This window comes from Wasmannia auropunctata, unplaced genomic scaffold, assembly GCF_000956235.1.
Source record: "Wasmannia auropunctata unplaced genomic scaffold, wasmannia.A_1.0 LD336095.1, whole genome shotgun sequence".
In the NCBI taxonomy this organism is placed as follows: Eukaryota; Metazoa; Arthropoda; class Insecta; order Hymenoptera; family Formicidae; genus Wasmannia; species Wasmannia auropunctata.
In genome coordinates, this window is record NW_012026795.1 from 3,438,949 (window position 1) to 3,462,663 (window position 23,715).

A 23,715-nucleotide genomic window follows, 5' to 3' on the forward strand; every position below is an offset into this window, starting at 1 on the left:
ATATATATATATATATATATATTTTATATCAATTTTAATTTTTAATACATAAAAATAGATTATTATTTAATAATGAAAACTCGCTTAAATGTTATTGGTATTTGTGAATTTGAACATATAATAAAACTGTTATCTTGTTTCTAAATAATTCTAAACAGTTCTAAGACGTTGAATAAAGTGGGTCAATCAAAGCTTGTTTTATATCATAAATATAAGTATTATTGTACCTTAACTGTGACTTTCTTTCCATTATCGTCCTTAGTCTCTATTTCCTTTTCAACCAGGAAGTAATCATCTAAACTCAATATTCTCGGCGCAGAACCACCTTGCTCGACTTCTTTATCCTGCACAGCAGAAAAGTATCTTTGTACATTTGTAGAATGTATATGATACATATGGATATTGGCATCAAATATTCAAAGCATGTAATATGTTAAAGTAAAAAATATATTAATATTTATATTTCACACACAAATAATAATTTACTGATGTTTGTTAATACACGTAGTAATATATTTAAGCATTTATTACGAATGTACCTTGATAAGTTTAGCCACGAAAGACTTGCCGCTTCCGGGAGGTCCTCTGAGAATGATAGCTATTTTTGGTGGTCTGTTCTGGCGACCTGGTGGGCACAATAAGTCATCGACCATCGTATAATTTGGCATTTTTGCCAATTCCAGGGTTTTCGTAGTTGACTCCACATTTTTCTTTGTGTCTGGAGGAAGGCTATAACAAATATATTGTCTCTCAGTAAAATAAAAAATGTAACTTATAAATAATTACACTTATATACAATTATAGTAGATTGATCGAAAAAAACACTCGTTCTTTTGTTTCTATAATAGACAAAAAAACGAATAGACTCTGATCAACCTTGTATAATAAAAAAAAAGTAATTTTTGTAATAATAAGCGTAGAATAAGTAATGCAAATAAATATATTTGCTATTGTAGAAATCTTTCTCAGTAATTATGCAGTTATACGCACGTAAGACAAATTGAAAGAAATATTTCGCAAACAATAGCACTCATTAAATATTCATAGGTAATTGTACAATTCGCTTTAAAAGAGTGTGTACTCACAAATGTATCAAACATTAAAAGAAAATTATTCCATACAAACAAATCGGTACATATGTAAAATGGCATATTGTATACCATATATATAAGCAGTAAAAATTCAGTGAAGACATTTATTTTTAAAAATTCGATTTATCAGACATAAAATGTAATCATATTGCGATCAATACTGTATAGATAAAAATTACGAATATCTTACAGTAAATAAATTAATTGAGATGGTCGTCGTGATATGACGTGTTAAGAACATTTTGATAAAAGCAATGGTAAAAACTTGTAAATATCATTTATATATCCTAAAGCAAAGGATGCATTTCTGTGCATCAAAGGATGAGATATTCATTATAAATGGCAAATGCCATAAGTGAAAAATATCATAAATATCCTCTCTTTATTTCTAGAGAGTAAACAATTGGAAATATCAAATATATTGTAAACAGATCATTGTGAACTGCGCCGTAAAAAATTCAATTTTTCGGAGATACAAATATAAGAAATTTATTGCGATTGATATTAGAATTATGACTAGACATAGAGTTATAACTGCCCTACAGTAGGTAATACAATTTTTAAAAATTATGGAGAATAAAATGGTATATTGCATGTTGTTGAAAGCAATAATGAAAATTTGACACAAATATTTGTTTCAAGTAAATTCATTTTTATAGTAGCATGTCTTGTAGCCTTGTCCATCAAACGGGGAAGACTTTTACACATGCAAAAAAAGTATTAAACTATATTTTGTATATAGTATATATATATATATATATTCTCTGTAAATTAGGAAAATTAATTGGCAAACTTGTGTGATAAATCTTGTTGATTATATGCGTAGTATTTAATAGCTACGCATAATTAATATATTAATCGGACTGACTGTAACACAGATATATTAAATTTGATATATCTGTTATGTCAGTATTACAATTCATAAAGTATTTTGCTAACATTCGAGAAAATACACGAAATAATTATTATTCGGTTATTTAAATCCGAATAAGCAGATATTCGTGTTAATAAATCATAAAACAGCACAGAACATAAAATAGATTATACATTTCTTAGCACATCTTCAAAATTATATAAATTTCTTTTCAAACTTCGACAAATATACCGTAAATCGTGTTGCAGCAAATGCACAATTGCATATGCGCAATATTTATATCATAAAATATAATTAACAGACCCATCAAGTTTCATCCATTGTCGAGTTAGATTTTTGGATTATTTCAAATAATTTTATTGTAAATGTACGAACATAAACAAAAATACCATTAACAAATAAAGAGACCAAGATGCCGTGTCCAACCAAAAAAATTGGAATTTAGGATTTATGGAGAATAATTTTTGTTTTATGAAAATTTCACAATTTCTGTGATATTCAATTAAATTTTACGATAGGACTAATTCCTCTGTTACGTTGTACAATAACAGATAATATATAACAAATATATATTGTCCTATATAAAATTTAATAATTTTCAACGTAACATTCATAAGCTCTTCCTATAAAGTTTAAAACTTTTTTTTAATATATTGATTTTGCAATATTAGTCCTCCTGTAATTCCCTAAAGTAGAAGGCGTAAGTGCCTTAATATTTTATATTTTTGTAAGAGTTTCTGGACATATTTTTTGCGGAGATTCGGATCAAATATAAATGTACCACAGTTAAAGATATTTATGCATCATGCCAAAAAAATGCATGACTAACATATTAATTACAAGATCGCAAGTAAAAACTATATTTTTATAACTAATTAATGTTTTGCTTTACGAGCAATCTGTTATATTTATTTCTTAATTTAATCTTTAATACATATCAAACATAGATATATATTAAATTGTCAGTCACAGTCGTGAATCATGATGCATCTAATCTAAAGATAAACGTAATCTAACTTATTAGGACATTAATCAAATAATTATTCGTAAAATGATCCCAACAAAAATATGTTCAAAAAAAAATATCATTTTCTAAAAGCAATATTGTATTTTTTATTATTAAAAAACTTCATATTTTTTAAATTTTGTACTTCTCACATAATATCAAATCTGTTAGTAATTTAAATTTATCCATGACAATAGATATGTAATGTAAATATTTTGTACATAAAATTTCACCAAAGATATCCCCTCTCATGAAAATATATGTTTACTGATATTATTATTTGTACTAAGATTATTAATTTTTACTTAAATTCTCTATTTAATATCCTTCAAGTTGATGAAGAATATTCCATTTTCATCTAAATAATTAAATGTAGACTAAAACTTCTGCAAACTGAAAAAGTAATAACATACCTGGTCTCTTGTAGCTTTATATCTACGATGTTTTTGTTTGCATTCTCCTGCCAGTTAACATTTCCTTTCAATCTAAAGAAAACGTCACATATTCAGAACACATATATATAAACTTCGTTTAATATAATATTTGCCATTTTTTATATCTATTACAAAATATTAAATAAAATATTTTTACTATCATATAATACCTATTATCATCTTTGTCAATATCTTTATTCATTTCCTTTCGAAAACTATCACGTGTTTCTTGAACCCGCTCTATATCTGAAAAATAATAAACAATTAGATATAGCCCATGTAAGCTGTTCGCCCCTTAATATTTCAACGTAATTTACAATTTACAGACAGTATTACATGGTGGAACTGAATCAACGTTTTTCAAACTTTACAAGCGTATTCTATATCTCGATTATAAATGACATTCTTTTATTAATTACAATTAATAATAAAATAAACTAATAAACTTTTTTGGCCAAACGCTTTAAAAACTGTTTATATTATATTGCAGTAAATCTTCGATAATGCTTAATCCATTTTCATAAATAAAAAGATTTAAATTTTATATGAACCAATCTTAGTTTCGTATTTTTGAGCTATAAAGTCAGATAAAAAAAAATGTTATACTGTAATTCGTCAATTCGCTGACTGCTAGGTTTTTTCATTGTTTCCAATTTAATCAGAAATTAAAGCTGTATATAACTATCAAGATGTGTTCACATCAGAAAGACTGTAAAATATCAAAGTAAAAATAAATAACATCAAGAATAAAATTATTCCAGTATTGCCAAATAAAAAATTAGCATTAGTTAATAAATAATTAGTTTAAATATACTATACATATATAAACTAACTATTAACTAACTAATTGGTAACTAATTAATTAAATAAAAATTATAAACTTTTATAATTCGTTTAAAATTAGAGTTATCTGAAATTCTATTGTTATTTGAAACAAAAACAATTATTCCTGAGATAAATATTATGTTAAGTTACCTTTATGAATGTTTCTATCATTTTGATATCGGTCGTTCTGATCATAATCAATATTTCGTTCAAAAATTCGAGATTCTGATTCAGGATTATATCCTTTTTCTTTATAATCATCGTTCTCTTTCTTCTCTCCATCGGTTCTCTTATCATTATTCGACTGCCAATCATATTCCTTTCGTTTATTATAGTCCACTGATTTGCGCATATCGAAATTCATCCCGTAATTCCGCGTTTTTCTGGCATATCCCTTCGTATTCTCGTAGTTACTCATCTTGTCAGTGTATTCCTTCAAATTCTGCTCGTTCTCCACCCAATTTCTAAAATCTCTCTTCGGATAACGATGCTGTTCGCGATCCAATGTCGGTTTTACCTTCCCGTGACCGTAGTCAAAACACTGGACTGTTGACAGTTGCTGATCTATAACCGGAGGACGAGACGCGTGCCCGTAATCGATCACCTTTGTCGGAGTGAAATTAAGTGAGTCAATGAATTTCTTATCACCTTCGCCGTGATTATAATTAAACTGTCTCTGCACGCAAAATTCTTGATCATTCTTCGAACGTTTCATGAGTAAATTAGAGGTATACTTCGATTGGAGGTCAGAACCACCCGCGGATTCGTCATATCGAGCTTTATAATCACTCATTTTTGGTTCAATCGTGGCTCTTTCCGTTCTAGACTTCTCGTCGAATGTGTTTGAAATATTTCTGTCGACGTTATGCTGCTCTGCATCGGGTCTCTGAATCGGATTGCCGAACTTGTCCCTCCAAGTATCGTTGGGTCCATATCCTGGACGAGGTGCAGCCTCTAATTCTTTTTTATTGAGATCAGGTGTACGTCTAACGTATTCACTGACGTTCTCTTTCCGCACTTCTACATCGATATTCCTATTGTATTCATCAGCCGGTTTTGAGCCTTCAAACCTGGCCCTCTTAGCGAAAGCATTATCTTCAAACTGTCCTTTTCTAACGTAGGGGTTTCTACGCATGTAATCGCCGCGATTGAGCGAAGAATCGCTCGGAGGAAAATTCACATTAGCTGAATCGTTCACTGGACCTTTTGTTTTGAACTCCGACAATCCAAAGGATTCGTTATTAGAATCTCGAGACTCAAGTTGGCTTTCGTTAAAATTCTTCGGATTACGAAGCAAAGCATCATTCGAACTGCAAGAACCGAGTAAAGCAGATTCATTAGGACCACGAGGACCAGCCAGACCTTCATTGGGTTGAGGACCAAGACTTTTTTCGTCAGAAAAATTAAAAGGTCTATTATTATCGAAAGATCTCTTATCAAACGGTGCGTCATTTGCTTTACCAAACTTATTGGACCCCATAGTGCTGAATTGCAAATCGGAAGGACCTCTGGTACCGAAAAACGTCTCACTGGGCCCTCGCGGACCAAATGATCCATCGTTAGGTCCTCGCGGACCAAATAATCCATCGTTAGGCCCTCGCGGACCAAATGGTCTTTCAGAGATTGCTCGAGAATCTAAACGATCATTAACTCCTCTAGGACTAAACTGCATATTGTTGCCTCTGGGTCCAAATGGGCCAGGATTTCGCAGAGAAAATGGTAAATCGGATAATCCTCTTGGCCCAAACTGTCGATCGATGGGTCCTCTTGGGCCGAACTTTGCATTTATCGGCATTCGAGGTCCAAATTGACCAACTGATTCGTTTGTAGGACCAGGTGAGTCGAATTTCTTACTATTTAAAGATTCAGGTAATTCATTGTTACGATCTCGATCACCATATTGCTCATCATTGGACTGTCTAGGACTGAATCGATTGTCACTGGATATATTAAGCCCAAATTGGTCATCTTTGGGACCTCGTGGAGGACCCAATTGTACATTCATAGAACTTTGCGGTAAGAATGAACCTGGTGGAGGGCCAGTTAGAAAAGCGCGAGGACCTCTGGGACCAAACATTGGCGATCCCCGAGGTCCAAATGGCATATCAGATATCCCTTTGGGACCAAAGCTATTGTTAAAACGCATATCGAATTGATTACCATCCGGTCCCTTTCTATGAAAATCTTTGTTCGGATTCGGTGGAATATTTTGATTAGAATCTGAAGTAATAGGATACAAATTGGGCAATTCCGGTGGTGGCTCCATATTCAAATCCTCTGGTCGTGGATCATTTTCACTTATGAAGGGCAAGCTTTCAGGCTGCTTAGTACAGTTATCATTATTATTAGATTCATCTGTTATTTCTGTGTTACTTTGAAACTGATTATCATGTTTCTTGTCACCTTGTTGCAAAGAATTATCATCACTAGTAACTTTATTTTCTTCTCCATTATTATCCTTCACGCCATCAGAAGTAACGATGTCGTTTTGCTCAACAGAAATATTAATCTCATTCGCTTGCGTCGCTTCTGTATCTTTTGCATCTGCAACTTTATCAGTTTGCAACGACGAATCGGCGTCAAGGCAAATAATTTCAATATTTTCAGGATGTTTAATAGCCTCTTGAGACTGAATATTTGTTATTTGGGATTGATTGAGATGCGGTCTCGTTTCCATATTCCTTCCTCGTTCATTGTAATCCATAAGGCTATGTTTAGCAAAGTTTTCTACGTGTCCTCTGAAAGGAGGCTCGTTATCGCGGTTGAAAAGGAGACCTCGTGTCCCGAACGATGAAGTGGAAATTTGTCCTAAATCAGAAGAATGTGACGGAAAACTTGATGATCCGCTACTCGCCGGTCCACTACGATTTGGTGGATTCTTTTGAAAATCGAAGGAGCTTCTAAAAGGTGAGTCAGCGGTAATCTTTTTAAAGCTTTCGCTAAGAGAACCAACAGTTGACTTGTCGGAATCAACAAAACTAGGTCTAAATACGTCCCCTGCTGCTTTTCGCTTTTCCATGAGTTTCTTCAGTTCTGGCGACAGCTCGTTCGGCGGACTGAATGATGGATTTCTGGTGAAACCTCGAGTGTTAGTACCGAAACTGTCTCGTCTATGATCAACTGAATCTTTTGAATCAAAATAATCCGCGTTACCTCTACCAAATCGATCGTTCGGGCGAAAATGTTCGCTATTGGGCCCAAATCGATCATTACCAGAAAAGAAACGATCTTTGGATTCGAAACGATCAGTTCCAGAAAATTGTTCTCCACCTGGTGGAAACCGTTCCGCTCCAAATCGCTCATTATCTGGAAATCGGTCATTTCCAGGTCCGCGGTGATCTTTGTCCATCTCCGGCCGATCATTTCCAGGTCTAAATCGATCGCCCTCCTGCCATTCATTGCTAAACCGATCAGATCCTGGACCAAGACGATCGTTCGATCCGAATCGATCACCTCCTGGTGCAAATCTATCACTTCCCATCGGTCCGAATCGATTTGCTGCTCCAAACCGATTATCATTACCTGAATTAAAATTATTCTGCGAGTTTAATTGATTATTTCCAAAGTCATTGTAATTTCTATCGCCTCTTCTAAAACGTTGTGCGTCGACTTTGTCAAAGTTATCAGTGGAAGGTCTGAATTCTTGTTCGTGCAAATTTGGATTAGTGTCATCTCGTGCAAAACGTTCCTGATCGCCTCTTCCGAAGTTGGGCTGTCCGTCAAAATTGTGAGACGGGCGATCGTTTGAATGCATAAAACGCGCATCCGTACTTGAAGAATCAGCCGAAACAAACGGAGGACAATCTTTCATGTTTGGACCTGGCGCTTTCACATTTTGCATTTGCATTCGATCGTTATTGGGAAAATTTGGTGGAGGTTGCGAAAAGTTTGGTGTAATGTTATTTGGCAGACTCAGCTGTGGTTGTGCAAAATTTGGCGGGACCATTTGGGATGGCCCAACATCCGGTACTGGAAACATTGGGGGGGGCATCGTCGACATCCCGGGACCGTACCCCGGTGCTTCCATTCTGGGATTGTATTGTTGATTTCCCCATTGTTGCTGATTAGGCCAATTCGGCACTGCGGGTCTAATCATGTTTACTTGCGGTGGAGTTTGCTGCATTCCTTGTATCACAGGTTGATTACTAGAACTTGTGGTTTCCGGCAGTGGTGGCGGTGGCGGCGGTGGCAGTAGAGATGCAGAAATATTTTGCTTCCCTGTAAGACCCAAACTTTTTCCAATGCCCAACAGATTGTTGATCAATTGATGATTTTCGGTGTTCGATAAGATGTTCAGTATTTTATCGTCGCCAGGTATGCTCTTGTTCTTTTCAGCTTCTGCTTTCGCGGCAGCCTGTTTCTGTTGTTCCCGTTTTTTCCGCATCTGCTCGCGCCGTTCAAGCAGCTTCTCACGCCATGATGTCCATTTTGCTTCGTACTGTTTATACTGAGTCTGAAATACGAAGATATTAATTTAATTTCTCTACAAGGTGCAATTTTAATTTTTTGTTTACGTTAGCTCTTACATACATGCTTTCAATTATTTTAATGTTGATCTTGATATCATAAAAATAAAAATGTCTTCATTTTATATGTTTCAACTAATAATTACAAATACAACAAATTTTGAAATATATTCAAAATTTCAAAATGTATTTTTCGAAATATAATTGAAAGCATAGAGTATATTTAAAAAATCAATTTTTCAATATAATTATATATCAAAAATTATTTGCAAAATCTCATTGTTTGTAGATCTTTACTTTTTTTTTAGCAAACACCAAAATCAACTTCATCGAAAGTGTCTTTTAATATGAATAATTACTTTTTAATAATATCCATTTAATATTTCGTAATAAATTATATGCATTGAAAATCATACTTACCTTGTCTGGATGATTAGCGTTTTGCTGCTTCCAGATATTAAACTGTTCTTCCCACTGTTTGAACTGTGCATCAAATGTTTTCTCAGTTTCGGTCAATTCCTCTTCTGAGTTTTTTTTAGCACTATTGGAATCACTAATTACATTACTATTGGATTTTTCAGCTGTAATATTCTCCCTATTCTCGCCGATTTCAGGTGGTAAAGGTGGCTGGCTTGTTGTAGGTAACGGTGGATTTGTAGGATAATTTGTTACATTTGCTTGTGACATTATCTTATTAGCAGATTCTTTTGCAGGAAATAATGGAAGATTGTTTTGATGCGGAGGTGGCATGCTCGTAAACTGATATGTATTTGTGGTAGCGGGGGGCAAGGGTGGTCGCGTTTCCTCTTTGGGGAGGGGTGGTGGTTGCACATTTGAAGACACTTGCATTTGACTCGTCAAGTTCATATTCTGTGCTGGTAAATGTTTCATCTCCTGATACTGAAAAAATTCCCCATTAATAAAAATTAATAAATTAAAACTATAAATATTTCTAAGGATATTAACGTTTTGTGTATACATAAATTTTTAAAACTATCGAACCTTTTATAATATATCAAACAAATTATTTTAAAAAAGAACAGGATTAAAGATATATTTTGCACGTTTTTCTTCGTTTTTTTAAATATAATTTTCACACAAATTTTATGCAAAATAATTTTACACAAAAGAAAGATTAACACAAATATTTCTATTATAACTTGTTGTTTTCACTTGTGTTATACATATTTATGTATATTGATTAAAACAGTTTAATCTTTAAAAATTAAAAGTATACGTATATAAAGATATGAAATTTTTGTAGACATAATTTAAAATCTAAAAAATGTTTAAAAAGCTATATTCTCAAAGAAATATTTTTTATCTATAATATATACATACTTTATTAAAATAATTATGCAACAATTTTATACAAAATAAAATAATAAATCTAATGCTAATGTTTCAGTAAATAAAAATTATCGATATCAATTTTTCCTTCAAAAATTTTACTATTTTATTTCTTAAATTTAAATTTTATTGTACATAGTTATTTTTATACTTAATACTATTATTATACTTAATACTTATGTTTAGATGAGTAAAGAGATAAAAATATTAATATTATTTACTCATCTAAATATAAGATATCTAAATATATATAAAGTACATATACTTTATAATATCTAAATATATATAAAGTACATAATATGTATAAAAATAACTATATAGTAAAACTTAAATAAAATTAAATTGAAAAATAATAAATAAAATAATAAAATTTTTGAAAGAAAAATCAACAATTTTTATTTGTTATTGCAACATTAGCATTAGACTTATTATTTTATTTTGTACAAAATTATTATATAATTATTTATTATAAAGAAATATGTACATGTAATAGATAAAAAATGTCTTTTTAAGAATATAGCTTTTTAAACTTTTTTTATTTTTATTTTTTATTTTTATTTTTATTTTTTTTTTTAGTATATACCTTGTCGCCATATTGCGCATGCCATTGTTGATATTGTTGTTGCCATTGTTGCCATTGAGCCCACCCTTGCTGTTGTGCAGCTGCCCATTGCTCTGGTGTATATCCGCTAGGCGCCTAATAGAAAAAATATATATGTAATAAAATTAGATTAATATTAAAAACGTTTATTATACATAATTGATTAATCAAACATTAATTAAACTCAACGTTAAACTAATCTAAAAAAAATCTACTGTAATTGAAACTGCTATCATTAGCTTATTCCTTGTATAAGAAAATTTTTCTGAATCTTTTTTGAGAACACTTAAATTATTAATATCAAAGTAAAACATAAAGATAACAAATTTTTTAATCAAAAACTATGAAATTTTAATGTTGGAGTGCTAACTTCACACACGCAAGGCTACTGTGCAATACATTTTATATAAAGAATTTAATATCCTTGTTTAAAATCATACTTACTGGTTGATTATAATATTGCATGTAACTTTGCATCAGGGCCATAGGATCCGCGCCTGTTGCTGGTGCAGCGTAACCAATTGGTGGCTGTGGCACTGGGGTCGTAACACCAGCTGACAACTGCCATTGGTTCCAATTTTGCATTTTGTATATCTTCTATCGGACTAGCAAGCAGCTTGCTAGTTCACTCTAAAGGCCGTAGTCCGTTCTAGGTTATACTATCTTGTATTTAAAGAAAATTTATATACTTTATTTATTGTAGCACATGTATATTTCGTAATTTCTGTTTTAGCTTATTTCAATATTTTTCAATTATTTCGACTCTTTATACAATTGTATAAAGACGGTAGGCTCTTTAAAAAAAAAGTGTGTGTAATTATTTTGTAACGTTGCTTAAAATTCAATGAATAAAATGTATATACATATATGTGCATATGTATTATATATAATGCATGAGAAATGCAGTTGCATCACAGCTGATGCAGTTTAAAAAAATGTTAAAATAATAATACAATTTTATACACATCTCAATAGTAATATCACATTTAGCAAATGCTGTATGGAAGTATATAAACGTGAGAGAAAACCTATAACTATTATATCAATGCAAAATATTTTCAATGAATATTTTCCTTCGATTATTTATGTCAAAAGTGCAAGTATTCTGACAAATAAAATCTGTCATAATAAGTAATTGTCATTTAGTATGTTCAAGGTATCAAAAAAATCATATAGTAAAGTAGCGCAGAGTAAAATAGATGCATTAGACTTTCTGTACGAGAAAGTCTAGAAATGTATACAATTTGCATCTAGAACAACTGATGCAACAAATATCATATGTTAACACAGTTTTTGCGCACTCGATAATTTTTCATGCATATTAATAAATAACAACTTCGAGAAGCAAGATAGAATCATATCATTATTACGCCATATATATTCCATTTTTGTTCCAAAAATATATCAAACATACAAAATGCTGCATTAAACAAATCTTATTTACTACAATAAACAAATGTTTATTGTAATAATAAAAAATATCATAGAAACATGATTTTACATTTACATTCTTTTTAAGAGTCGCGCACGCACAGATATTAACACAAAAGTTACAATATCTAAATATATTATTATAGCAAAATATAAAGAAAGATAGATACTAAACAACAATAAAAATAATACTTTAGCTGACTCATAATATCAAGAGCATAATATTAGAAATAAAAAAAATTTCCATTACTTGTTATTTGGTGCATAAAATTGTTTAATATCTAATTGCTTATACTTTACTATGATAGCCAGCCAAACAATAGTCGCCTGTTTGACAATTTATTTAAATATTGTAATGCTTTCTGTTAACGGTCAAACAATTTGCAATGTTAAAAATAGAAAAATGCATTTGCAAACTCATGTTTAAAAGATATTTTTTTTCATTAGTAGATTAGTGAAATACACTGAGCAGTTTGTATGTAAATTTATCATGTATTCTGCATACATCCAGCTAGTGGTAGTTATGTATTAAAATAGATTCTTCTGAGAAGAAAATATCAAGTGGAAGAGTCACTAATGAAAAAAGAAGTGTCTCATCCATTCTGTCGCCGACTATACATAAATACAATATAAAAATCAGATTCTGCCTAAAAATATTTGTATCTTCATAATAAAATCGATTATGTCATAGATATATATGTATAGCATATATAAAAAATAAAATAAAAATTAGATTTCAGAATATTGCAAGGTACAATGTAAAACCATGTATATGTATAGTTACTTTATAGTTTATAGTATTATTTAGATTATATACATATATATTTATAAAACCACACAGAATCATGCAATCAAATATCTTACATGATTATATGAAAATATAAATACTTTTACACGATGTGACAGGATATATTATATATATATATATATATATATATATATATATATATATAAAGTATAAAGCATTTGGAGTAGAAAGTATAAGTAATTGGAGATATAAATCACAGTATAAGAAAGTAATTCTTCATAAAAAAACCGACAAAAAATGTTCAGTAAAATTCTTTGATTAATTGTGTAGCTTCCTAGAAGCAATAATTTCGAATAAATTTGTTCAATAACAATTTGCTGAGTAAATTTGTTCCTTAAGTACGTAAATACGCTAAAGATACCCAGATGGCCAAGAGCAAATAAGCAAAGTGTGTGTTACATATTACATTATTAGAACTCCAGCGACAGCCTGGTACAGAGTCTGCTGTTGTTTTTATATCGGTAGAAATATATCAGAAAACGAGCAGGTCTTGCATTATGACATCATGTTAGCAAGGTATGCTCCATTTCTATTGTTGTATTAACAAGCCTGGCAAGTCATAACGGCAGAAACCAAGCTTAAAGAGAACACAACGGATAAGAATCTGCTCTAAAATCGATATGCCGGCGGCAACTGCTGGCATACCGCTAGCATTTTGCTATCTATATGTCTTAGCTTCAAATCATTTTCAATGATGTGTTTTAATTATTGCTGTTTCTTCGTAGTACCAAGCAATTATTATTTACGTCATTCAACAACAATTATCATTATGTTCATTTATCATATTATATCAACTCTTCGACGCAGTTAAAAAAAATATGTAGACGCAGACTTCGATTGAGATAGCTGAATCGTCTATTTCTGTATACTTACAAAAGTGTGTGGGTGTACGTGTATGTCAACACAGAATCAAACAGATGCGCATAGACACTATCTTGATGTTAGAAATTTCTCTCTCGAAAACTGTGCGATCAATCAAGAGAAGGGGTAGTTTATTCTTTTCTCACGACAAATCACATTTTCCTCGCTAATTATAACGCGAACAGCTGAACGTCCTGCAGATGGGAGAAAATTCGTCAATTAGTTTCGAGGCGAAAATCTCTCTACGCATGATCGACGCGTTAATCGTATATATAGATCAAGTTGATCAAAGATAAAAGCAATTGCGATTCAAACGATTTTTTTCTTTCATTATTATTATTTTTTTTTTTTAAGGAAGTGTCCATCGTTTATTTAATTTGTATAATACTTACAACTATTGGTTCCCGCATCGAATGACGAGATTAAGTAGTTAGGTCAAGATTTAGATCGCAATTCCATATGGAACGACAAGGAAGGTTAGCATAAAGGTTGATTAAGTGCAAAGGTGTTTATTGATTTCTCGTATTTCGCATTAACTCCTACGGATACAAGGTGACACGAAGCCACCGAGTATCTTCTGCAATTCTTTCTTTCTACAGTGAAATCGATTTCACAATGAATATTCTCTTCAGGAAAATATCGAAGAATGTTACTTAACGCACATTTCTTTACGAATTTTCAATAATTTTTATACAATTAAACTTCAAATTAAAATTCGATTTGAGATTTGAAATTAATCTTTCAATAATAACTAATTATTTGCTCAACAAATAATAATAATATTCTTCACAAAATTAAGACTTAATTTTCTATAATCTTAATATTTCTAATTAATTTTAATATTTTCTGTAATCTTAATCTTAATATTAAACATTTTAAATTCGATTTGAAACTCGAAATTCATCTTTCAATAATAACAACTAATTATTTGTCCAACAAATAATAATAGTATTCTTTAAAAAATTAAGACTTAATTTAAACGTCTTGTTATGTGTTATGTTATTATGTTTGTTTCTACTGAGATGTGTCGGCTGAAACTTTAATTACAATCGATATCGGTCGGCGTAGCTAAAGTCAAGCCGACATCTCAAAAGAAACACAGACGCAACATTGTTGACTGTATAGAACTTTCAATAACGTAACAAAGTTGATCTGAAGCTTTATATTTTCAAAAATATTTAATATTAAAAATCAGATAGAATGATGATCAGATGATATTATTACCTTGGAATAATTATTTGCTTCAACATCTTTGTTAGATATCAGAACAGAGATGTATAGCAGAAATTATGGTCAATACTCATAGCGCGATCTTATATTCAAAATCGATTTTAAATACAATCTTGAGACGCTGTATGATCATTTCATTGAAATGAAGTAGAATTTTGAAACCGCCCATGTGATCAGACTTAAAACGATCTTGAATGTAAAATCAGACTATGAATAAAGCTCTATAAAATATAATTATAATCACTTAATTCAGATTTGAATATATGGCGTGCAGATAATAATTCTTCTTGTTTAATCAATAAGTTTAACTTAATCACGTAGGATAAAACCACCAAATAAATTTGAGACGCACCTTTTGCGGTCAGGCTGGATCTTGGTGTGCCTAATAATATTTCTGTATAAATTCTAAATTTTGTTTAATCACAAATAAAATGCGATTATCAATATTCTTTCTTATATATACCATATATATATTCTTATATATACCATAACGTCGAAGACTTGATAGCGAATTTGTCAGACATAACTCTGTCCTGGTGCAACAAGAATTGTGCTATACACGAAGGTATTTAAGGATGACCAAACACCGATTAACTTCATCAGTAATTCAACCAACAGATTATTCTACTGCAAAATATCTAATGATTTCTTGATTCGTCGTCCTTAATCTAATTTTCCTTTTCATATATCAATAAAAAATTAATTATTCCATGTTAACAATACAAGTTGCTTGAAAATAAAATGGAATATAAAATAAGACAAAACTATATGTATCTTTTAACATTACTTTTTCTCATCACTGGATCAACTGTGTACATCATATTTTTTAAATCTTTTTCTCATATGATTGCTCGATGAATCTCCCTAAATGAGCTCTCTTGGGGATTGCAATTATGGTTTGAAAAAAGTCAGTCCTTGCACCGCTCGTAATTATATTATAATAATACAATTTTCCGATAAAATTACAATTTTCCGAAAGGACGATCAATTAAATCATAATTCACTCATACCTGATTGGTTGAAGAGTTAATCGTGTCTTGATCAAAGCCCAAGTGGGAGAAAACACAAACACTTTGACCAACGAAGTAGGTATCCAACGTTTCGTTAAAAAATGCACGACAACATTGACAAGTGGGATGTTTTGTTGGTCAAAATATTTACGTTTCGTCGAGTGCAATTTCTCACGGAGCCGTGACACTTCGTGTAATGGTAGTCCTTCGGGGTGCACCAGTGCGGAGGCAATGCCGACGACTCAAATTCGCCGCGAGCTCTCCACCGAGAGATTATTATACACTGCAGGTTTCGATTCCCGGCCGGTGGGACGGAGAATTGAGAGCTATTCCGGATTCTCCGGGACGCATGCAAATGTATGCGGGTATCGCGCCGCCATGGGCGATTCGCAATTCGTGCAACTCGACTCGTCGCAACGCGAGAGAATTAATGAATTAATGTATGTCGCGTATATATACTCACAACTGACGCGAATCCAAAACAGGCGCCCCCGTTAACGACCGCAAACGCGGTCCACCACGCACACTTACACACCGCGCTCGTGCCCGAAATTCACGCGAGGAACATCACGAATGCATCACGAACACATTACGTCGCACGTTACACGAAGACGTCGACTCCGTCAGTCCGTCCGAATCACCGATCTAAAGTGCGGTCAAGTGTGAAGTGATCAAGTCTGGCAACTCTCGCGACAGGGTCGCCAACGTGACGTCGAACGTGAACTTTCCCTCATGAAAATTGTGTATTTCACTAAAGAGGATCCCTCTGATTTCACTGTACACAAAGACTTTTTTTGAAGTGGCTATTAAAAAGGATTTGACGGTCATCCAGATAATTTTAATTAATTAATTACGTTCCTACTGCTCAGCCGACGCAAATAAACTAAGCAAAGTTTTTCTGCGAAATCGTGTTTCGTATGAAAAGTTTTTGAAATGTAAACAATCGAAGAGATTTCATAGTCATTCGAATAATTTAAATTAAATATCAATTATCACTGTTCAGCTTACTGTTTATATATTTTTAAGAATTAGAAAAATACAAGGAGTAATAATTAAATCGAGATGAGCTAACCTGTATTGGTAAAAATGGACGTTAAAGGGAATAATTCTATCTCAGCGGAAGAAAACAATTCCAACATTTGCGAAATAAACATTCTGCTGAGCGCGGAGCCAATGAATGAGGCTGAACGAGAGCCTCCGTTTCGCGAAAACTCCGAAGCGCGTTGGCAACACTGGTCAATTTGACGTCTCCAGTGAGTCCAGTGTCAGTCCAATCTGACGTGTAGAGCGGATCGCTCGTAGGTTAGGTCGGCAAGTCGTCGTGTGGCTGTGCGTCCGGGAGGCAGGTTCTCTCTCTCTCTCTCTCTCTCTCTCTCTCTTTCTCTCGTGTTCAAACAATCGTGAGATCATGCTCGATCTGTTCACGATATTCAGCAAGGGCGGCATAGTGCTCTGGTGCTTCCAGAGCACGTCCCAGATTTTCGCGCCAAGCGTCAACGCTCTGATAAGAAGCGTTATACTGCAGGTGAGTCGCAAAAAGTTAAAACCCATTTGACAGGCGTATGAGTCAAACGTCTGACCTTTGACCCCAAATTGCATGACGCGTTTCCCCAATTTCTCCCCGCGTTAAACTCGCGTTCTAATTATTCAATTAATTCCACAATAACAATCCCGTTTATTTTTAAAGTAGCTCCAACTCCACAGGTATCCGTCCTTACATCTTTAGACTTTGTATAATTTCCTTTCTGAATCTATTACTTTTAAGAATAATCGCGTGATATAAAAAGAATTCTATAAAGCTTTGCTCAAAACTGTGTAGTATATTTTGAAATGTGTAGATGTTTTTTTTAAATTTGCGAACTAACTGTGTACACATGATGTTAAGAACGAGGTCGTCAGGTTGAATGCACCATATGGTTGGAGTTGTCTAACTCCAATTATAAAACTAGTCATCTTGTAAAAAAATTCTCTATTCCGCAAAATAAAATTAAATTAAAAGAATGGATATTATATAAAAAATTAGTTTCTTACATTTTATTTTTCTGGAAAATTTGTTTGACAATGATTTTTCTTTATCTCAAAAATCAAATCTCAGTATTGATGAAACTCAGATCTTTATATTTCTATATAAAATTAAATAGGACTAAATTGAGGAATTAGTGTTATGTAAAATTTTTTACTGTGATTGAAAGAAAAGTTCTTCACTAGAGCCAATTTTTCAGGAACGCACAGGGAATCACAGCTTCGAGCATGACTCCCTGCGACTGCAGTATAAACTCGACAATGAGTTTGAGCTGGTGTTTGTGGTGGCATATCAGAAGATACTGCAGTTATCTTACGTGGATAAATTCCTGAATGACATCCATTTAGAGTTTAGGGACCGTTTCAAGAACGAGCTCGAGAACTCGAGCTGGTTCACCAATTTCGAATTTGAACATGCGTATCGTGCGGTGCTCGACCGAGCTGAACATTGGTCACGCTCACAGGCTAAGATACCGAAGCAAATGCGCACTTTTGACGAGAGTCAGAAGTCCAAAAAGACTGTCGCCAGCATGATCGAGAGGAAAGACGACAAAGACGATAGGAAGCCAGGTATACAACTGCAATTGGCAGTAATAATTACTTTACTCAAAGCGATAACAGTGTACATATAGCTTTATCTATTTTTGAGAAAAAGTGAGCTTGAATTTTAAAATCTGAATAATTTAAAAGGAATGGGAGCAAAAGAAGGGTGTATCTTATTTGTAGTCATTCGTAACATTTAGGTTTGCTGTATATGGGGAAAATTCAGAAATTACGAAAATAAGATTTATGCAACCATCCTCAGGAAAAAAAAGAAGTATAGTGTAGTGTAGTAGGGGTATATAGGAGTGTCGCGCGCTTGTTTTATTTTTGCGATATGAGACAGTAAGCAAATTTCTGTAACATTTAGAATTACAAGCTATTTTTATTCAGTAATTTTCTCCCGATCTGGGTAATACTAAAACAACGGGGATTTTCTTCGCTTCTAGGTAAAAAGAAGAGAGCAAATAACTGTAATGGGGATTATCATAGTAAGTAGCTTTTACTAAATCCTTGCATGCTGGCGCACTCTATTGCATTATGCGTAACATATTGCATAAGTAAAATTTAAAAAAATTAACAAACGTAACTTTATTTCGCTAAAGTTTTGTTTGGGAATTTTGTTTCTTTATTCAATGCTTTGTGTTAAATTAAATATATTAATGCTGCAGCAAAAATTCAAGATGTTCCAAAACAGGAATTGCCGAAACAGCAAATGGAACATAACGGGGAACTCAACGAAGAAACACTGATTGCCAATCGTATGAAGCTCGCTCAGAAAATGGCAGGACCAAAGAAGAAAGCTGACAAACAGTAAGCATGTATTCTCTTTTTAATTTTTAATTTCTATTGAGAAAGTAATCTTCTAGATTAAATGAATTAAAAAATACTAATTATTAGACTATATTATCAAACATTTAATATAAATTATTAATTTAATTTTCTTTTTATAAAAAAAATTCTATTGGCAATATATATAAAACAATGTAAATTTAAAACTAATCAATAAATATCATAATAAAAACATCTGTTATATTAGGAAAAGTCCTAAACCTGAGAAAGCTGGTAAGAAGCCGCGCATCTGGGAATTGGGTGGCACAACCAAGGATCTTGCTACGCTAGAGCGAACTAAAGACAAGCCCGAAGAGAATGATGACTATGTGGCAGCTAATACAGCTGTAATACTTTTTATTTTGTAATTTTGGAATATTAAGTTCGGTGAAGTTTATCTTCTATTTTATTAGTTTGAGAGTCTTATGAATTTCTTTGATTAATTTAACATCTCTAATATTGATAATCAGATTTCTCCATTTTTAATTTTGAAATTAAATTGAAAAAATGTTATATAACTGGTAGTAAATATAAAATAGATTAATTTTTATAATAACAGATCGGAAAATATAATTGGAATAAAATGAATGAAACGAAATGTGAAAAAAAATAATACACTATAAATCGATTCTCAATCAAAGAAATTGAGATTTATTATTTTTATTTTTATTATTTATAGTGCTTATTTATATTTTTATTATTTTCTGTAGCTAGTTGGACAGATGAAAGGAAGCATACGCGACCTCGAGGTGAACAGCGATTCTGAGGACAGTTCCGATCAGGAAGAGATAGAGCAGTCCAAGCAGCAAGCGCAGAAGAAAACGAGTATGTTCTCTATGTTCAAGAGTCTGGTCGGCAGCAAATCTCTAAAACAGGAAGACATGTTGCCTGTTTTGGAGAAGCTGAAGGATCATCTGATCACCAAGAATGTCGCCGCGGATATCGCGCAGAAGCTATGCGATTCTGTTGGCACAAAGCTGGAAGGAAAAGTACTTGGTACCTTCGACAGCGTGGCAAATACCGTGAAGGCCACCCTAACGGACGCTCTAGTGCAGATACTGTCGCCCAAGAGGAGAATCGATATTCTGCGAGATGCTTTGGAAGCTAAGAAGAGTAACAGGCCTTACGTGATGACTTTCTGCGGCGTCAACGGGGTCGGCAAGTCGACGAATCTGGCAAAAATCTGTTTCTGGTTAATAGAAAACAATTTCCGCGTACTGATAGCCGCATGCGATACATTCAGGTAAATGAATGTTATTGTAAGTCTTGAAATAATGTCTCGTATATATTTTTTCTTTACGTATGCACATAATTTATTTCAAACATTTTACTTTTAAAATAAATCAGATATTTTTTGAGATATTTGTCGTCCTTAACGTGCCTCACTCGTAAGATAATATAAATTCTAACAAGTTTACGTATACCTTAACAATTATAGTCTATTAATAGCCTATAAATAACAATAACGACAATTTTGTGATTCAGAGCTGGAGCTGTCGAACAGCTGAGAACGCACATGCGACATCTGAATGCTCTACATCCACCGGAGAAGCACGGAAATCAGTCGATGGTGCAGCTATATGAAAAGGGTTACGGTAAGGATGCCGCGGGTATCGCCATGGAGGCGATACGCTTTGCGAAGGACTCCAGGCTCGATGTTGTCCTGGTCGACACTGCCGGTAGAATGCAAGATAACGAACCCTTGATGCGAGCTCTGGCGAAGCTAATTAAAGTAAACGAGCCGGACTTGGTATTGTTCGTGGGAGAAGCTCTCGTCGGCAACGAAGCTGTGGATCAGCTGGTGAAATTCAATCAGGCCTTGGCTGACTACAGTCAATCTGCCAATCCTCATATTATCGACGGTATCGTGTTGACGAAATTTGATACGATCGACGATAAGGTCAGTTTTTCTTTCTATATATAATCTTTATTATATATTTCTTTTTTTTTTTTTTTTTTTTTAAGAAAATCTCTTTAAAATCCTCAGTTCCCATAATATACAATCAAAAACTATTTTGTAAGATTGATATTTGTTTTGCAAAAATTACATTTTGATTAATTTTTATTTAAAATATATATGTGTGTATAATAACTACTATAAATACTATATATTATAATAAATACTCTAAATTATATTTTATATACAATAATGGGCCAGATATGTGCATAGAAAATATATTTTCGTATATAAATCGATTAACTTTTTACGCAGCATTTACAATCGTTTATCACGAACGTTACTTGCAGGTCGGCGCAGCTATCACAATGACATACATCACTGGTCAACCTATTGTTTTTGTTGGAACCGGCCAAACTTACACCGATCTGAAGTCATTGAATGCCAAAGCGGTGGTACACGCTTTGATGAAGTGAAAGATAGTTACGAGCAATAATAAATCTCTACAGGTATTCCTACCTGTGACATATGTAGATTTCATTCAATCTTTGTTATACACGTTGATATTACAGTCGAGCTTTTGTATTACATTCGGGACTGGGTTAGATTATTGTCCGGCTAAACTGTCGGGATGAGGACTGAAGGAAAAGTCAAGAACTTGGGCCTTACGAGTAAATATGAAAACGCGACTGTACAAAATTTCGCGAGGATGACACTGTTGTTACGAAAAACGAAAAAGAAAACCTGATATTAGGAAAAAGATTTAAAAAAAAGGGACTGATTGCGCTCCCAATTGGCGACGTTTCAGGTTACCGCAAACTGATTGTATTTGTCAAATAAAGTTGAATATTTCACAGTTTAGAAGTAGTTTTGATTCCACGGACCGGTCGTCACTGGATTCGACATGCTTTTCTCAGAAAAAGCTAGAAAAGAACATGTTTTTTTTTTTTTAAATATAATACAAAAAGAACCTAAAATTTTATAAAACTTATATAACGAATTTTATAGAAAAACTAATTTTTCACATTTATATTAAATCATGGATAGACAATAATGAAAATAAATAACTGCGTTATAGCAAGCAAATTGCAAAATTGAACGGGAATACAAAGTGCCGCCATGTTCCTTCTGAAACGAGAGGACCAATATGGCGCAACCAATCAGATTCACAGATTCTTATTTCACAACTTCTCCACTGAAAACTCATCTGTTCCGATTATTTCTTATCCATGCTGTATCCTGCTCTTGGGTCTTGCGACTTGCGATTCGAAAGAGGAGTCTCTGATATATTACATAATTCGGCGTAATTGTTATACACTATAAATTCGAAACAGTGAGTAATTTAAAACTGTCGTTAAACGTAGAAGTAAACAGCGCTAAGTGTATGACAACCGTTTCCTTTTGCAATTCCATAATGATTTTCGGCGACATGCGAGGTTAAATCGTCACTTTCGACCACGTCATTTTCTTCCTTCGCGGATCGGCCAATATAAATTTTATTATTCCAAACCCCATTCCATTCGCACTAATGACGTGAATCGCGTTAATCTCTATTCATGTCTGATTTGGAAAAAAAAAGAACTAAATTTTTTTGCGTAATGTTTATAGGTATCGACATAACTAACCTGTACTTGACGGTGTTGACACTTGGTGCTCTCGCGCTGAAAGATTTTTCACATAGATCTGTCGTGTCGTATTACCGTTATTATTTACGTTCGCCAAGCGCAAAACGAGCGTTAATGGTTAATTCGTTTGTTGACAGGCCAACATGTCGCAACCATTTCGACCCATGAAGTATCCATACACGCTGACCGCGAAGGCCGCTCAGTTTCCCTACAAGTACTACATAAAGCACAGTTGGCTGTATAAATATATGCTAATCGGCACGCTCGTAGCGTTCCCCATATTTTATAAAATTCAAAGATTATGTAAGTCCCAGCCCTCAATTGTGTATCTTGAAGTAATAAGGTGAAAATTACAAGTGAGCAAATTCATTAAAATATTTTTAATTTCATTGGTTAATATCTTGTAAATTGCTTATTTTTGAAATTTTCATCTCGTTTTAAGATACACAATTGACCCCCTGCAGCTTGTCTCATTTGTCCGGTCAGTGGAATATGTGTGTTAACTGTGCTATCTCTGTTTTCAGCGTACTCTCCTGAGAACGTTGCGAAATGGAAGAAAATTCATGACGAGATGTTCCACGGTCCTCCAGGTCCCCATCATTGAAGTAGAGATGCAATCGTTAAACCAAATTAAATGTTAAAAACAAACATGTGTAAGAGAGAAAGGAAACCCTGTAATCTTTTCTCTGTTCAATTAGAGGAAATAAATCTTTAATCTGTAGAATGTGTAGAGAAATAACTTACGGAGGCGAAAGGAAATTGTTTAAAAAAAAATCTATTTGAAGGTTTTTGTGTTATCAAAATAATCGTAAA

General features: G+C 33.0%; 3 protein-coding genes across 4 annotated transcripts in view; 2 read left to right on the plus strand and 1 right to left on the minus strand.

Annotated features, from left to right (window-relative positions):
- LOC105462813 overlaps positions 1 to 17,134 on the minus strand; it is a 20,395-nt gene extending 3,261 nt beyond the window's left edge. Inside the window, exons 1-10 of the mRNA XM_011709662.1 lie at positions 16,451 to 17,134; positions 13,760 to 13,941; positions 11,092 to 11,310; positions 10,630 to 10,743; positions 9,117 to 9,596; positions 4,381 to 8,683; positions 3,576 to 3,651; positions 3,385 to 3,456; positions 540 to 729; positions 228 to 344 (exon numbers count right to left, since the gene is read on the minus strand). Coding sequence (XP_011707964.1) covers positions 228 to 344; positions 540 to 729; positions 3,385 to 3,456; positions 3,576 to 3,651; positions 4,381 to 8,683; positions 9,117 to 9,596; positions 10,630 to 10,743; positions 11,092 to 11,232 — 5,493 coding nt within the window. The 5' untranslated portion in view covers positions 11,233 to 11,310; positions 13,760 to 13,941; positions 16,451 to 17,134. The remainder of the gene's footprint in view (positions 1 to 227; positions 345 to 539; positions 730 to 3,384; positions 3,457 to 3,575; positions 3,652 to 4,380; positions 8,684 to 9,116; positions 9,597 to 10,629; positions 10,744 to 11,091; positions 11,311 to 13,759; positions 13,942 to 16,450) is intronic.
- Positions 17,135 to 17,248: 114 nt separating this feature from the next.
- On the plus strand, positions 17,249 to 22,138 carry LOC105462740 (signal recognition particle receptor subunit alpha homolog). Of its 2 annotated transcripts, XM_011709574.1 has the most exons (8): positions 17,250 to 17,512; positions 18,210 to 18,579; positions 18,999 to 19,040; positions 19,221 to 19,362; positions 19,589 to 19,727; positions 20,091 to 20,623; positions 20,866 to 21,280; positions 21,628 to 22,138. In XM_011709574.1, the coding sequence occupies exons 1-8, from the start codon at positions 17,396 to 17,398 to the stop codon at positions 21,751 to 21,753; spliced, it is 1,884 nt and encodes a 627-aa protein (XP_011707876.1). In that variant the 5' UTR covers positions 17,250 to 17,395; the 3' UTR covers positions 21,754 to 22,138. The 2 variants fall into 2 exon arrangements, with proteins under 2 accessions (XP_011707877.1, XP_011707876.1); XM_011709575.1 differs by lacking the exon at positions 18,999 to 19,040 and having other exon boundaries at positions 17,249 to 17,512.
- A 346-nt stretch (positions 22,139 to 22,484) lies between these two features.
- On the plus strand, positions 22,485 to 23,623 carry LOC105462744. Its single transcript, XM_011709581.1, has 3 exons — positions 22,485 to 22,610; positions 23,040 to 23,205; positions 23,427 to 23,623. Exons 2-3 carry the CDS (start codon positions 23,046 to 23,048, stop codon positions 23,504 to 23,506), a joined length of 240 nt encoding a protein of 79 aa, XP_011707883.1. The 5' UTR covers positions 22,485 to 22,610; positions 23,040 to 23,045; the 3' UTR covers positions 23,507 to 23,623.
- The last annotated feature ends 92 nt before the right edge of the window (positions 23,624 to 23,715 follow it).

Bases quoted from the DNA above. Each gene is read 5' to 3' on its own strand.
- LOC105462740 (XM_011709574.1), top strand. From the start codon at position 17,396: ATGCTCGATCTGTTCACGATATTCAGCAAGGGCGGCATAGTGCTCTGG. The intron at 17,513-18,209 runs GTGAGTCGCAAA...CCAATTTTTCAG, and splicing joins TAAGAAGCGTTATACTGCAG to GAACGCACAGGGAATCACAG. The intron at 19,041-19,220 runs GTAAGTAGCTTT...TTAATGCTGCAG, and splicing joins CTGTAATGGGGATTATCATA to CAAAAATTCAAGATGTTCCA.
- LOC105462744 (XM_011709581.1), top strand. From the start codon at position 23,046: ATGTCGCAACCATTTCGACCCATGAAGTATCCATACACGCTGACCGCG. The intron at 23,206-23,426 runs GTAAGTCCCAGC...CTCTGTTTTCAG, and splicing joins TTATAAAATTCAAAGATTAT to CGTACTCTCCTGAGAACGTT.